This window comes from Pongo pygmaeus, chromosome 10, assembly GCF_028885625.2.
Source record: "Pongo pygmaeus isolate AG05252 chromosome 10, NHGRI_mPonPyg2-v2.0_pri, whole genome shotgun sequence".
Taxonomy (NCBI): domain Eukaryota; kingdom Metazoa; phylum Chordata; class Mammalia; order Primates; family Hominidae; genus Pongo; species Pongo pygmaeus.
In genome coordinates, this window is record NC_072383.2 from 22,513,155 (window position 1) to 22,526,730 (window position 13,576).

Consider the following 13,576-nt stretch of genomic DNA (forward strand, 5'->3'; position numbering starts at 1 on the left):
CATCTATGAGAAACACCCCCTCTCTAGACACCAAAATCTATTAGCATATTGATCTTGGACTTCCCAGCCTCCAGAACTGCAAGTGGTAAACTTCTGTTATTTGTTAATTAACTGATATAAAGTATTCTGTTACAGCAGCTGGAATAGACTAAGATAACATCTAATTTATGGCCCCCTCTCTTCTTCCCTTCATAGCCATTCTTTTCCAAGGAGCATCCCATACTCACCAGTTCCACTTCCTCAATTCCTACTCACTTCAGACCATTGCTATTTGGTCTCCACCCAACCATTTCAATAAGATTGCTCTAGCTAAGGTCATAGATGAGTCCTTTGTCATTAAACTTATTGAAACTTACATCCTTATCGTATTCGACATTTTGCTAACAGACATCACTATTAACTACTCCCTCATTTAAACACACCCTTCCCTAGGCTTCTAATAACATCATACAATCCTGGTTATTGTATATGTTGCTACTCTTTCTCAGCCTTGTCTGCAAGCCCTTTTTCTCTGTTTATCCCTAAACTCTTGGTGTTCTGGTTTCTGTTCTAGGCCTTCTTCTCTTCTTATGCTGCTCTGTAATTCATTCCAATGGCTTCAGTGGCCATTTCCACACTAACAACCTCCAACTCAGACCTCTAACACCAGGCTTTAGACTCAAACATCCTCCTACTCATGGGACAATTCCATCTGGATGTCTTAAAGGCATCGTAAATTCAACATGTCCCAAATAAATTCATCATCTTCCCTCTCTCCATTCCCTAGAGTTCTTTCTCCAATGTACCCCATTTCAGTGAAGATCCTCACCATTTGTCCAAGCCTAAAATTTGAGCATCATTCTTGATTAGTCCTTCTCCTTTCCCCCCATGCAATAAATACCAAGTCCCATTGAATCTATCTTCCACATGTATCTGGAATTCATCTAACTGCTAGAATTATCCTTCTAAACCATGAAGTAATGAGTCTCTTACCTGTGTAAATCTCTTCAATGGCTTCTTGCTAAAATAAGGAAAAGTTTTAAAAATAAGACTCTTTCCACATGTCTTACCACTGACTGCCACATAGGAATTCCTCCAGGTTACTGAATACATCATAATGTGAATGTTCTCTCTTGCTTTTGTTTCTCATGCATTGCTTCTCTGAATGAACACTCTTCCTTCCCTGTCCCTTTTGCCTACTCACCCTTTAAATTTTAGCTTAAACGCCACTTCCTCAGAACAGCTTTCCCTGACAGCCCCTAGATCAGATCTTTGTACAGACTTAATTCCCTATTAAAACCTTTATCCCAATACTTGTATTCTCTAAACCAGGGATCAACAAAGTAAGGGCTGGTTGCCTATTTTTGTAAGTTATTTTAATGGAACACAGCTACACCCATGTGTTTACACATTATGTGTGGCTGCTTTTGTGCTACAATGGCAGGGTTGAAGAGTTGCCAAGGAGACCATATGGACCACAAGCCTGTATTATTTACTATCTACCCTTTCAAGAAAAAGCTTGCTGATCCCTTGCTACTACCCAATCAGTAATATCAGTAGCCCCAGTGAACTTGTTAGAAATGCAGGATCTCTGGCCTCACATAAAATCAGAATCTGCACATAATCAAATCCTCAGGTGATTCTTATGCACACTAAAGTCTGAGAAAGTGCTACTCTACACTATGAGTTCTGTGAAAACTAAGACCACGCCCATTTTGCTCACTACTGTATCTCCCAGTGCCTAGCACCATGGCAGACACTCAGTAAAGATCTGGGACTAGAATTCAGGTCTACTGATTCTTCTTCCAGAGCTGCTTCTCCTACAACATTTTTGGGTTTTTTTGCCCCTTGTATCTTCTGTTCAAGTGTTCTATAGCACTGTAGGGTGAACATGGTTAACAATAATTTAGATAGGGTTTCGAAAAGCTAGAAGAGAGGATTTTGAATGTTCAGTACAATATGTTTTTAAATTTATGTTTCTGGAACCAGATAAAAGGATTAATCTCAGAAGTTTTTAAAACTCCCCCTTTAGGGAGAGAGGAGGACAAAGGCTGAAAAACTACCTATCAGGTACTATGTTTACTACTTGGACGATGGATCATTAGAAGTCCAAATCTCAGCATCACACAATATACCCATGTAACAAACATGCACATATACCCCTGAATCTAAAATAAAAAATAAATAAAATTCCTCCTTTAAATGAAACTTTAAATTTCTATTAATATAGAAGAAATCAAACAAAAATGCACTTGATTTTTACATTTGTATGATTATAAATTATTTTTTAAAAGAATTAAAAAGGTATGATGACAAAGCACTTCTTCAACTCAAAATTAATTTTTTTAGTACATACCATCTGAACATAATGCTGGTAACTGGTAACATAAGCTCTTTCCACCTCCTGTAGGCATAACAAGAAATACCTCCTTTCCAGCCATTGTTACGTTAATAGTTTCAAGCTGAAGTGGTCTGAACTTTTGCAGTTTAAAGACATTTTGCAGAACATCTTTAACTTTCCCAGACCATGGAAAATCTAGAAAAAGAAAGATAATCAGACAAACATATAAGACTATTACAAAAGTTTGATAAGAATGAGACAAACATATATAAGACTTCCAATACTTATAGACCATTAAACTTTCATGATAATAATTTTGAGATTAACTCACTAGCTAAGCAAAGCAAAAACAAGTTAAATGATGTATTATAAGACATAGTAGGCATGGTGGCTCATGCCTATAATCCCAACAGTTTTGGAAGGCCAAGGCAGGAGGATTACTTGAGCTCAGGAGTTCGAGACCAGCCTGAGCTCAACCAATGGCAAGACTCTATCCCTATAAAAAAATTTTTTAAAAGTAGCCGGGTGTGGTGCTGTGCACCTGTAGTCCCAGCTACTAAGGAGGCTGAGGAGGGAGGATTGCTTGAGGCTGGGAGTTTGAGGCTGCAGTGAGTTGTGCTTGTGCCACTGCACTCCAGCCTGGGCAACAAAGCAAGACCCTATCTCAAAAACAACAAAAAAAGTAAAAAATGTAAACATTTGCGAGTTGAGAATTAACCCACACAGGAAAGGAAGGTGTTTGCTCAGGGATTTGAAAAATTGTCTGAATGCTGATCAGGGAATTCACAGCATCAGAAAATACTCAAATATCATGAACAAAGTTAACAATTATCTGGAATTTTTGGTGTAAATAACTTGTTTAGACGTGAATCATTGAAAAGCAACATCCACAAAAAGCACAATTCCTTCTAGAGTTATTCTAATTATTCTATTATAGTATTCTATTTATAATTGATAAACACGATGTTTGATAAGATCTTGAATCATGAAAGGTTTGTTCGCTAGGGCAGGAAAACGATCTAAACTTTGGCAAGGAGTTTGAATTTTTTTTCTTAACTGTTTGTTAATGTAGGTAAAGTAAGTATCTCATTTTCTAAACACGATCAATGTTGCTAGAACAATAATTGGAAAAAAAGTCTGAATAATAAAAGTTTAATTTAAAGACTACAGAACATAGGGAGAGAATGATCCACCTGCAAGTTTCCCATTCCACTGGAGAAATGGCCAGTTTCACCTCTAAGCCTACTGGAAAGCACTGTCCCATCAAGAATTCATTCTAGTTTTTTAAAATATGAGAAGAAATAAAACTAGCAAAAAAAAAAAAAAAAGTTAACCTTCTTTATTCCAAGCGGCAGGTGAAGAATCATATTCGTTGCTTGCCCCGGCATCAGAATCCTCTAAACACTGCTTTATTTTCTTTGTTAGGACTTTTTTTTTCTGAATAAGCTCTTCTTGCCTTTCCGTAAGTTCTTGAATTTGAATTTCTACTGCATGTAGCTCACTGGTTATAGAATCCAGTTCCTCAGTTAGAGCTATGGGAGGCAGCGGGGATACAATGATTAGACAGAGTAAATTACAACTTTAGGTTTCCAGATTGATTTTTGGGTGTTCCCTGCCACAACAATTACAGACGAACTTGAAGTAGTATAGCAGAATGGCTAAGAGCATGTTTTTGAGTCATATAGACCTGAGTTAAATCTCAGGTCCTCCCTTTACCTGCTGAGTGATCTCAGGCAAGACACTTACCTGCATCCCCATTTTACAGGAAGGAAAATGGGGACAATATCTAACTTTCATAGTACTTTTATGAAGAGCTAGTGAGATAATATATTAGGAGTTCTAGACACAGTACCTGGTAGACAAATATTTAATACAAGATAATTATTTTTATTATGTTGTAGAGAAGTGGTCTAACAATCTCCTAAATCATTTAAGTAAAGTAGTCAGACTTTGAAGCAAAAGGAAGCTAATTCCCTAATTACTTTGCTATTACTTTATGAAGGCATTCCTATTTGGGCTCACTTGATGGTGTAAGGAGTTGGTAATTATAAACAAGAGGATGTAACAAGTAAGAGAAATCAAGTGTACTACTGGAATTGGCATTTTATCTCCTTTGTAACTAATCTATAAAGAAACCCCAGTGTATGATTCTAATCAATCTAAGTATTAAAGTCAAAAAGTGAGATGCTTTTTGATACCACATCAATGGAAGCTAGAAAAATCTTAAAGATGTTCTTGGTGGGTTCTCATATACCTGCCTGCATTAATCAGTATACGGGTTTAATGTGCCTCTTCATGAGATACAATTTACGGCTGTGATTTAAAATAGGATGTTGGGGTACCTTTTCATTGTACCAACTGCCATCACCCCTCGTATCAACCCTTCCCTACATGACTTCGGGTTAGGTTTGGCCACAAGTAAACTCTGCATGAGATTTAAAAGGCAGAAACAAAGCAGCAACCGGTTTTACATTGGGATGGTTGGCCTATGGCCAGGTGCTTCTGGAGGTCACTCATGATATTAGGAAACTGCTGCCTCACTTTGTTGATGTGGGGCAGAAGCCAGTTCCCCCAGCTCCTGCTAAATCTTCTTGGTGGAACAACTTGGCCCACAGATTCTTTGGCCTCTTGGTCATGTTGCTGACCAACCTTCTGTGACAAGTGCACCAGCTTTTCAGCAGGGCACCAGCATCCTAACTTTGTCCTCATGAGTTTCAACTTATCCTTGCAGCTTCCAGCTCATCCATACCCTCCCATACTTCACACCCATCTTCCTTTCTCACTGCTGGTACTGCTGACTTCAGGACCAGAAGCTGACTCAGGGATAGCTGCTTAACCAGCTCCCATGATCACATAAGTTTTAATCCCTATAATAAAACTTACAGCACTCATAATGGTTCAGCTTACCTGACTGAACCCTAACCAATACAGAATTTTGATCCAGAAGAACAGAAACTTAATAGGTTCTCTGAATTGTTTCTGGGCCACAGAGAATTGGCTTTCTGATCTGATTGTATTTCAAGCATTAATAACCCTGTTTCCACTGATAAATGGAACAGAACTATTCTATGTCATCATGCAGTGAAGAAAGTTATTTAAATCATCATCCATAGACACCAGTAGAAAAATAACTAGAGAAGGCAAGACTGTGGGTGACAAAGTGTTTGCTGTTACAAATGTTTTGGTGAGAATAATGGGGTTGACTGGTTGCTTCTAAGTGTGCAAAGAACTCAGGGGAAAAATGTAAGATCTGCATTAAGGGACCTCAAAGTTTCTATGATTGTCTTTAAAAAAAACCTTATCCTCTATAGGTACAGGGCCAATATTTTGGAAAAATAGCCGTAAGTCTAAATCCTGCAGATGGCTGAATTTCAATACAAACTGAATTCCCAACCTCGCAGGGACTCTTATGATAAAGTCAGCACACTGACTGGGAAGGAGACTCTGAAATTTGGAGGGGAACATAAGGGCAGATTCCAATGAAGCAGGTTACCTTAAACCACTAAATTATGCCAAGTCTCTTCTACCCTGCCTCCCCTTTCTGAAACAATGTCCTCCTAACTGAAGTCCCCACAATGGTCCTTGTTGCCTTGTATGGGACTGCTAAACCTCCTAAGAATCAGCCTCTACCATCTTTCAGTGCTTTAAGATCCAGGAAGTCCTAGAGGATAAAACACAAAGATGTAACCTGTCAAAAGACATGATATGCACCAAAAGAGCTGCATGTGCCAAAATATATCAATAGAAACTGTGTTCATCCATTTTGCATTGATATAAAGGTGTATCCGAGGCTGGGTAATTTATAAAAGAAGTTTATTTTGCTTATGGTTCTGTAGGCTATACAAGGAGCATAGTGCTGACATCTGTTTCTTGTGAGGACCTCAGGAAGCTTCCAATCATGACAGAAGGCAAAGCGGGGCAGCGGTGTCACACAGTGGGAGATGGAGTAAGAGAGAGAGGAGGCAGTGCCAGTCTCCTTGAAACAACCAGCTCTTGTGTGAACTAACAGGGCAAGAACTCAGTCATTACCATAGGGAGGGCACCAAACCATTCATGAGGGATCCTGCTCCATGACCCAAACACCTCCCACAAGGTCCACCTCCAACACTGGAGGTCACATTTCAACATGAGATTAGGAGGAGACACATATCCAAACTACATCAGAAACCTAGAGAATGTATATGGGAATAGATCACAAAGGTACTGAAACAGGGTTTATGGAATACAATGTTGAATTCAGCTAAGTTTATTGATATGGGCTCACCAAGAAATTCTGGATTTAATGTCCTAGATAGTGGCCAGGAGTGGCTCTAGTAATTTGCTTGGCTCATTGCCTGAAACCTGGCCTCAAAGATGAATGTCAGAAAATTGGGATGGAATAAAACAAGTGTAGAGTCCAGGGAGGCTGGAGCTCTGGAATTTCCTGGGTATGCTCTAAAGGAAGGTATTCAGAGGCTTAGAGAGATGGCAGTGCCAGAGTGGAAGATCAAATAGATTGATAATCCACCCCCTTGCTGTCCCCCAGGAGAATCCAGAGGACACTTTCACCAAGACTGCGAAAAATACAGTCATGAGCGGAGCGCCAGCATCAGCAGAGCTCTTCAGGGATGCTGGGACTCCCCTGGCTGTTCTCTTTAAGCTAGGAATGACAGTGGGAAATATCATCTTCCAAGTAGACTACCTGATTCAATGACAATGATGGATTCCAAGGTATGGGGGCTAACCAGTGGCAATTGAATTTATGACCAAAAATAAAGTAGATGTGGTTGCCATGAAGGGCAACAGAGCTGAGGCAGCAATCAGAATAGTCTGACCGACAAGATCTTGGATTGGCTAGCTGACTGTGAAGTCCCTGAAATGGAAATAGATTACTTGATTTGTATATGCAGAATAAAAAGCTCTGATTCTGGTAAACAGAACCAGAAACACAACAGAGAGACCATCCTTCGAAGAATTTCCAGAATTGAACCACCTTATAGAACCAGAGGCCCTTGAATAAGGCAGAGGTTGGAGCCTGTTGGGGAAGGACTCAACCACACAGCTAAAAATGTATGTAATGAATCTTCCTACTACTCTTCACTAGAGAAGTTTATTAGGGTAACTGTGCATTAGAAAAAAAGAGAAATCAGCCAGGCGCAGTGGCTCACGCCTGTAATCCCAGCACTTTGGGAGGCCAAGGCGGGTGGATCATGAGGTCAGGAGATGGAGGCCATCCTGGCTAACATGGTGAAACCCCGTCTCTACTAAAAATACAAAAAATAAGCCGGGCGTGGTGGCGGGCGCCTGTAGTCCCAGCTACTCGGGAGGCTGAGGCAGGAGAATGGCGTGAACCCAGGAGGCGGAGCTTGGAGTGAGCTGAGATCACGCCACTGCACTCCAGCCTGGGCGACAGAGCGAGACTCCGTCTCAAAAAAAAAAAAAAAAAGAAAAACAGAAATCACTTCTCAGAAACTACTGGACGTTAGCTCTGAACTGATGCTAATTCTTAGAAGACCAAAATGCCATGGTGATCCACCAGTCAGAGTATAAACTCGACTTAAGTGAGGTAATCAATGCAGCTTTGGTTTCCAGAGATTTAAAAGGTAGAAATGAAGCAGTAGACATATTTTCTGTATTTAAGAAAGTCAGTGTAAGGGCAGGGCTGGTGATCTCATTGGCATGAGGCAGCAGCAGGTTCAAGTCCAGCGGCTGCTAGTGATATACAGCGGGCCTTCTAATCTGCTGTGTGGTTATTTCCTCAGTTTCAGAATGTAGTCCGAGAACAGATATATTCAGCAAGTGGCAGAATCCACACATTGGTCTCCTGGCCAGTAACTAAAGATTATTATTATAGGAAAGGTCAAATGGAAGCCAGCAAAACTGCCTTTACCAACCAATACAGCAAACCAAAAATATTATTGCATTCCTGGAGGGATTGCAGAGATTACTGCCTACATCAACGGCTTGAAAGATGTGAGGGTAATGATGACTTCCATGTTGCATTCAACTCACCTATGTGGTGTATGCAGAAGACAATGGATTCTGGAGATTGAGAATGGATTACGCCAAAATTAATAAGGCTGTGGCTCCAACAGCAGCCATGGTTCCAGCTGTAATTTCATTACTAAGACAGAACTCATGCCCTGGCATCTGGCTTCAGCTATTGATCTGTTGAATGTTTTATTCTCCATACCCATGTACCTGTTATTATAGCATAGGGGAATAGTATAGCACAGTAAAAGCAGTTTGCTGAGCCAGCAATGTATCTTTACTCTCCCACCTCAGAACTATATCTACTCTCTAGCCCTAATCTAGGCTGCAGGGATCCTGATTGCCTTTTCATTCCACCAGACATTACACTAGCTCTCTGCATTGATGATATCATGCTTGTCTGACCTGCTGAGCAAGAAGCAGCAGTAGCACCTACTATAGACAAACTGCTAAGAGACACACTTGCCAGAGGATAGAAGATAAATCCCATAAAAATTCAGAGGTCTGACACCTTGGTGAGAGTCAAAGGGTACGGGGCATGTTGAGATATCTCTTCTAAAGTGAAGGATAAGTTTCTATATCTGGCCCCTCCTGTTACTAAGAGAGCAGCACAGAGCCTAATGGACTACTTGGATTTGGGAGGCAACATACACCTAATTTACCAAGTAACCCCAAAACTTGCCTGTTTTGAGTAGGACCTCAAACAAGAGGTAACGCCATGATACAATCTTCTCTTACCATTGAGCCATATGACCCAACAGATTCGATGGTGCTGTAAGTTTGTGATGAACGGGGATATTATATGTCACCTTTGGCCTATAGATGATGAGTCACAACAAAGATGATTAGGATTTTGGAGCAAAGCTCTTTGCCATTATCTACAGAGAACTATCCCCCTTTTGGAAACAACTTCTGGGTTGCTCTGGGTCTTACAAGAGACTAAGTTACTATGTGATCTGTGCTGCCTATCATCAACCAGGTGTCATCTGACCCATCAATTCATAAGGCAGGCCTCCATCATCACAATGGAAGTGGTATGTGCCAAAGTGAGCAGGTTCTAAGTGAAGGCATGAACAAGAAGTCCGAATGCTCATGTGCCATGCTCTCCTTTGCCTCCTCCTCCTCCTCAACCTGTAGCTATGACCTCATGGCGGGATTCCCTGTTACTAAGGAAGAAAAAAAATGCAGGCCTAATTTACAAAAGATTCTTCATGATATATTGTCACTACAACTAAAGCACTCTAGCATCTCTCCAGAGTGGTCCTGAAAAACATTGCAGATGGAAAATTCTCCCAGTCAGCAGTAAGCAGTCCACATAGTTATTTGTTTTGCCAGAGGAATACATCCACACTCTTACAGGCAATGGTTAATGATTAGCAGGATGGTTAGCAACTTGGAAGGTAGCAAATAGGAAAACTGGTGGCAATGAGGTCTGAGGAAGAGATATATGTATAGACCTCTCTGAATGGTCAGAGTGTGAAGCTATTTGTGTCCCATGTTAATGCTCACTAAAAACAACCTTCACGAAGTATAATCATAATTAATCAGGTAGACAAGATGACCTGGACATTGACCACACCTGTCCTTGCACAACGAAGTCAAGAACAAAGTGCCTTCTGCAACATGGACTGCCACTCACGAAGACCCATCTGGCTACATCCACAACTAAGTGCTCAACCTGCAAACAGCTCATACCAACCTTGAGTTCCAATGGAGGCACCATGCTCTGTGGGGACAGACAGATGCTTGATGGCAAAGTGACTGCATTAGAACCATCTATAATGAAAGAGGCAGCACTTTGTTCTCACTGATACAGATGCTTACTCTGGATATGAATTTACCATCCCTGCCTGCAGTGCTCTATCATGTCCACCATCCAGGAATTCACGGAATTCCTACTGATTGTCATTGTATTCCCCACCAAATTACTTCTGACCAAAGAACTCATTTATAGCAAACAAAGCACAACAGAAGGCTCATGTTCAAGATATTAACTGGTCTAACTATGTTCTCCAACACCCTGAAGCAGCTGGCCTGAGAAAATAATGGAGTGGCATTTTGCAGACTCAATTATGCTGCCAGCTGGGTATCAGCACTTTAAGGGCTGAACTAGTAGCCTCCAGGATATGGCATGCTATACCTCAGTGAATAGTGCTGTTTCTCCCATTGCCACGATTCACAGGAATCAGCAGTGGAAATGGGAGTGGCTCCTCTATTACCCTTAGTGATCCACTAGTGAAACTTTTGCTTCCCATCCTTGAAACATTGGACTCTTGCTGGCCTAGAGGTCTTAGTTACCTAAAAAGAAATGCTTGTACCAGGGGAAAAAGCAATAGTTCCATTAAACTCAAAGTTGACTGCCACTTGGCCATTTTGGGTTCCTCATGCCAACAAATGAACAGGCAAAGAAGGGGATTACTATACTGGCTGGGGTAAGTGATCCTGACTATTAAGGGGAAATCAGATAGCTACTACACTATAGGCATAAGGAGGAGTATGTCTGGAAAGCAGAAGATCCTCTAGGGCACCTCTCAGTATTCCCTTATCTTGTGATTAAAGTTAATTGAAAACTATAATAACCAAATATAGGAAACTACTACGGCAAGTAGTCCCCACCAAGCAAAGACCCATTACCAACTGAGAACCAAGGAATACGGAATGGGTAGCTGAAGAAGGCACTTATAAAGTACAAGCTATGATCACATGACCAACTGAAAAACAAGAACTGTAATAGCTATAAGCCTTTCTTGCTTTTTAAAATTTGTATATAAACCAAGTTTGGGTTTTTCTTTTTATTTGGTCCCTCTCTGATACATTAAAGTATTACCAAGGAGGACATGATTCAGCAAGAAGAGAAATGAGCATCACCCAAAGACGAATAAAGATAATTTGTACCTGCTCTTTTGGGGAAGGGGTCAGTGTATACTCAGCAGTAAGAGAAATAGGCAAAAGCATGATTCCGCTATTGCCTTTATTTGGACACAAATAAGGCAAAAATTAGACACAAAAGGACAAATGTTGTATGATTCCATTTATATGAGGTACCTAAAATAGTCAAGAAACAGGAAGTAGAATAGTGGCTATCAGGGATTAGCAGAAGAGAAGTAATGGAAAGTTATGGATTAATGAGTATAGAATTCTAGTTTGGATAGATGAAAAAGCTCTGGAGACGGATAGTGGTGACGGTTACACAACAGTCTAAATGCATTTAATGCCAATGAATTATTCACTTAATAATAGTTAGCATGGCAAAATTTGTAACGCATATTTTACCTCAATAAAAAAGCTGAAAAAAATCATTTCTATAATCAGAATTTTTAAAACAAACTTTTTCAAATATCATACAAATAGAACAGAAGGAACAAGAAATGTAATCATTGCTACCAACCTGAAACAGACGCCATTCTTTTTCTTTCCAAATTTGTTTCTAAAATAATCCAAATTTCTTTCTAAAGATAAAAGCACAACAGTGACAACAAGTTTTTAAAAATAGTACTATTAATGATGTTCACTCAACAGTAATCTGTCATTCCTAAGCAAGGAAAATGTTAAAAAGTAAATTATATATTGCAGTGACCTTTCAAATAAGAACCACATGGTTCTTTTGACACTAATTTTTTATGGAAAACTCTATATTTCAGCTTACTAACCCAAAACACTCAGAACGACTAACTCTCTAGATTTCCAAAGTCACATAAACGTATACATGACAAATACTGTAGCAATAACACTTAGCAAACATCCACAAGATACAAAGTGATGTAACAAAAAACAGCAAATATTCAACAGGTCTAGCACCAATTGCTATGTGACTAAATTACTATGTTAGGCAAAGTTGCATATGCTGTTCCTCCAAGCCTCTTTCTCTACCTGTAAAACTCGGAGGATAGCAATCTTATAAATAAGTTGGATAGATTCAAATGTACCAGATTAAGCAAAATACATCAACATAAATCATAAAATTAATCATCTAACATTTTATTGAGCACTTGCTTTTAAGAATTACAATATAAGCCCAATCTTAAAAGAGAAATTGGTATTCTACAGAAAAGCTAGATTTTCTATGTTAGAGGTGGGGGAAGGGGAAAATGGTTTGTATTAATGATTTCTAAGTATCTATGAATACCTAAAACCTAAGCATGCTTATGGACAAGTGGAAAATGGGGCTGGAGAGTAGAAACTTTAAATTCCCCATAATCCTAAAAACACCTCTTCTATCTCTCTAATATGGACATTTTCTAAAACTAAGATGCTCTCCAAAAGTCACTTCTGCAACACCTATCCTTAGACCTTACGCCCTTTCTACACAGAATTCTGAAGCCACCGCTAGGCCAGAAAGATAGGCTGACTCTTTTTTGCCTTGCTAAAGAATGTGGAATAACCACACCATTAAAAGAAGGCTAAATAGGAAAGTAAACCAAGGATTTCTAATTCTTTATCTATACAAACATCTCTTCACGTAATGAAAATGTAACATTCCTTCCATAGACTGTAAGGTCATTTAGCAGGGCTGGGGTTCAATCTCTTCACCTTTGTATCCGCACAGTCCAGCAAAATGCCTTGATATAGTGAGGGGTCAGGTTTGCTAAGGTAGCAGGGGCTGTTTCTACCCTTATGAAAAGACATAATCTATACCCAATTTTCCCCCACGATTTTAAATGACTCCTTTGATTATGCGGTTAAAAGACTGCTCCTTCCCAAAATGATGTGATTTAACAGCAAAAGATATCTCAACATAAAATGTATCCAGAAATTGAACTACAGCAGGTCTGTCACTCAGCAGTATAAGCTAGGCATCCACAGGAAAAATGTTACAGGGTGACAGCCAGTCATCAATGTTGGAGGAAACGCCACTGAGGTCCCATAGGCTAAATCCTCTCTCTCCCCGCCACCTGCATTTAGAGGCAATAGTAATTTAATATTAATAACGCCCTTCCTTCCGCTACTGTGAAGCAGGCGATGGAAAAAGCATCCCCAATAGTATTTACCAACAAATGGCAGCTGCTAATAAACAGGCTTTGGTGGCCAATCCTCCTGCATGGAAAAGAATGGGGAGATCAGAAGACCGGTTAGCAGGCGAACGTGCCCCTAAAGGCCCCAGTTCTCAGAGCAGGGCAGTGATTAACTTTCCGGTTTCTCCTCCGCCAATGTGTGGGCGAAAGGAAGTGATCCGCTACAGACCGGCCTCGCCCTCCAGCAAAAAAGGGAAGGATCAAACAAGAAGCGCACACCCTTGACCCTTCAAAGCTGTAACAGTAGTTATCCCAGAGCCTCTCCCCACCGAGA

General features: G+C 40.2%; 1 protein-coding gene across 1 annotated transcript in view; it reads right to left on the reverse strand.

Moving 5' to 3' along the window:
* RECQL (RecQ like helicase) overlaps positions 1-13,486 on the reverse strand; it is a 32,098-nt gene extending 18,612 nt beyond the window's left edge. The window contains exons 1-4 of the mRNA XM_054442889.2: positions 13,279-13,486; positions 11,679-11,739; positions 3,655-3,852; positions 2,336-2,515 (exon numbers count right to left, since the gene is read on the reverse strand). Coding sequence (XP_054298864.1) covers positions 2,336-2,515; positions 3,655-3,852; positions 11,679-11,694 — 394 coding nt within the window. The 5' untranslated portion in view covers positions 11,695-11,739; positions 13,279-13,486. The remainder of the gene's footprint in view (positions 1-2,335; positions 2,516-3,654; positions 3,853-11,678; positions 11,740-13,278) is intronic.
* Positions 13,487-13,576: the final 90 nt, after the last annotated feature.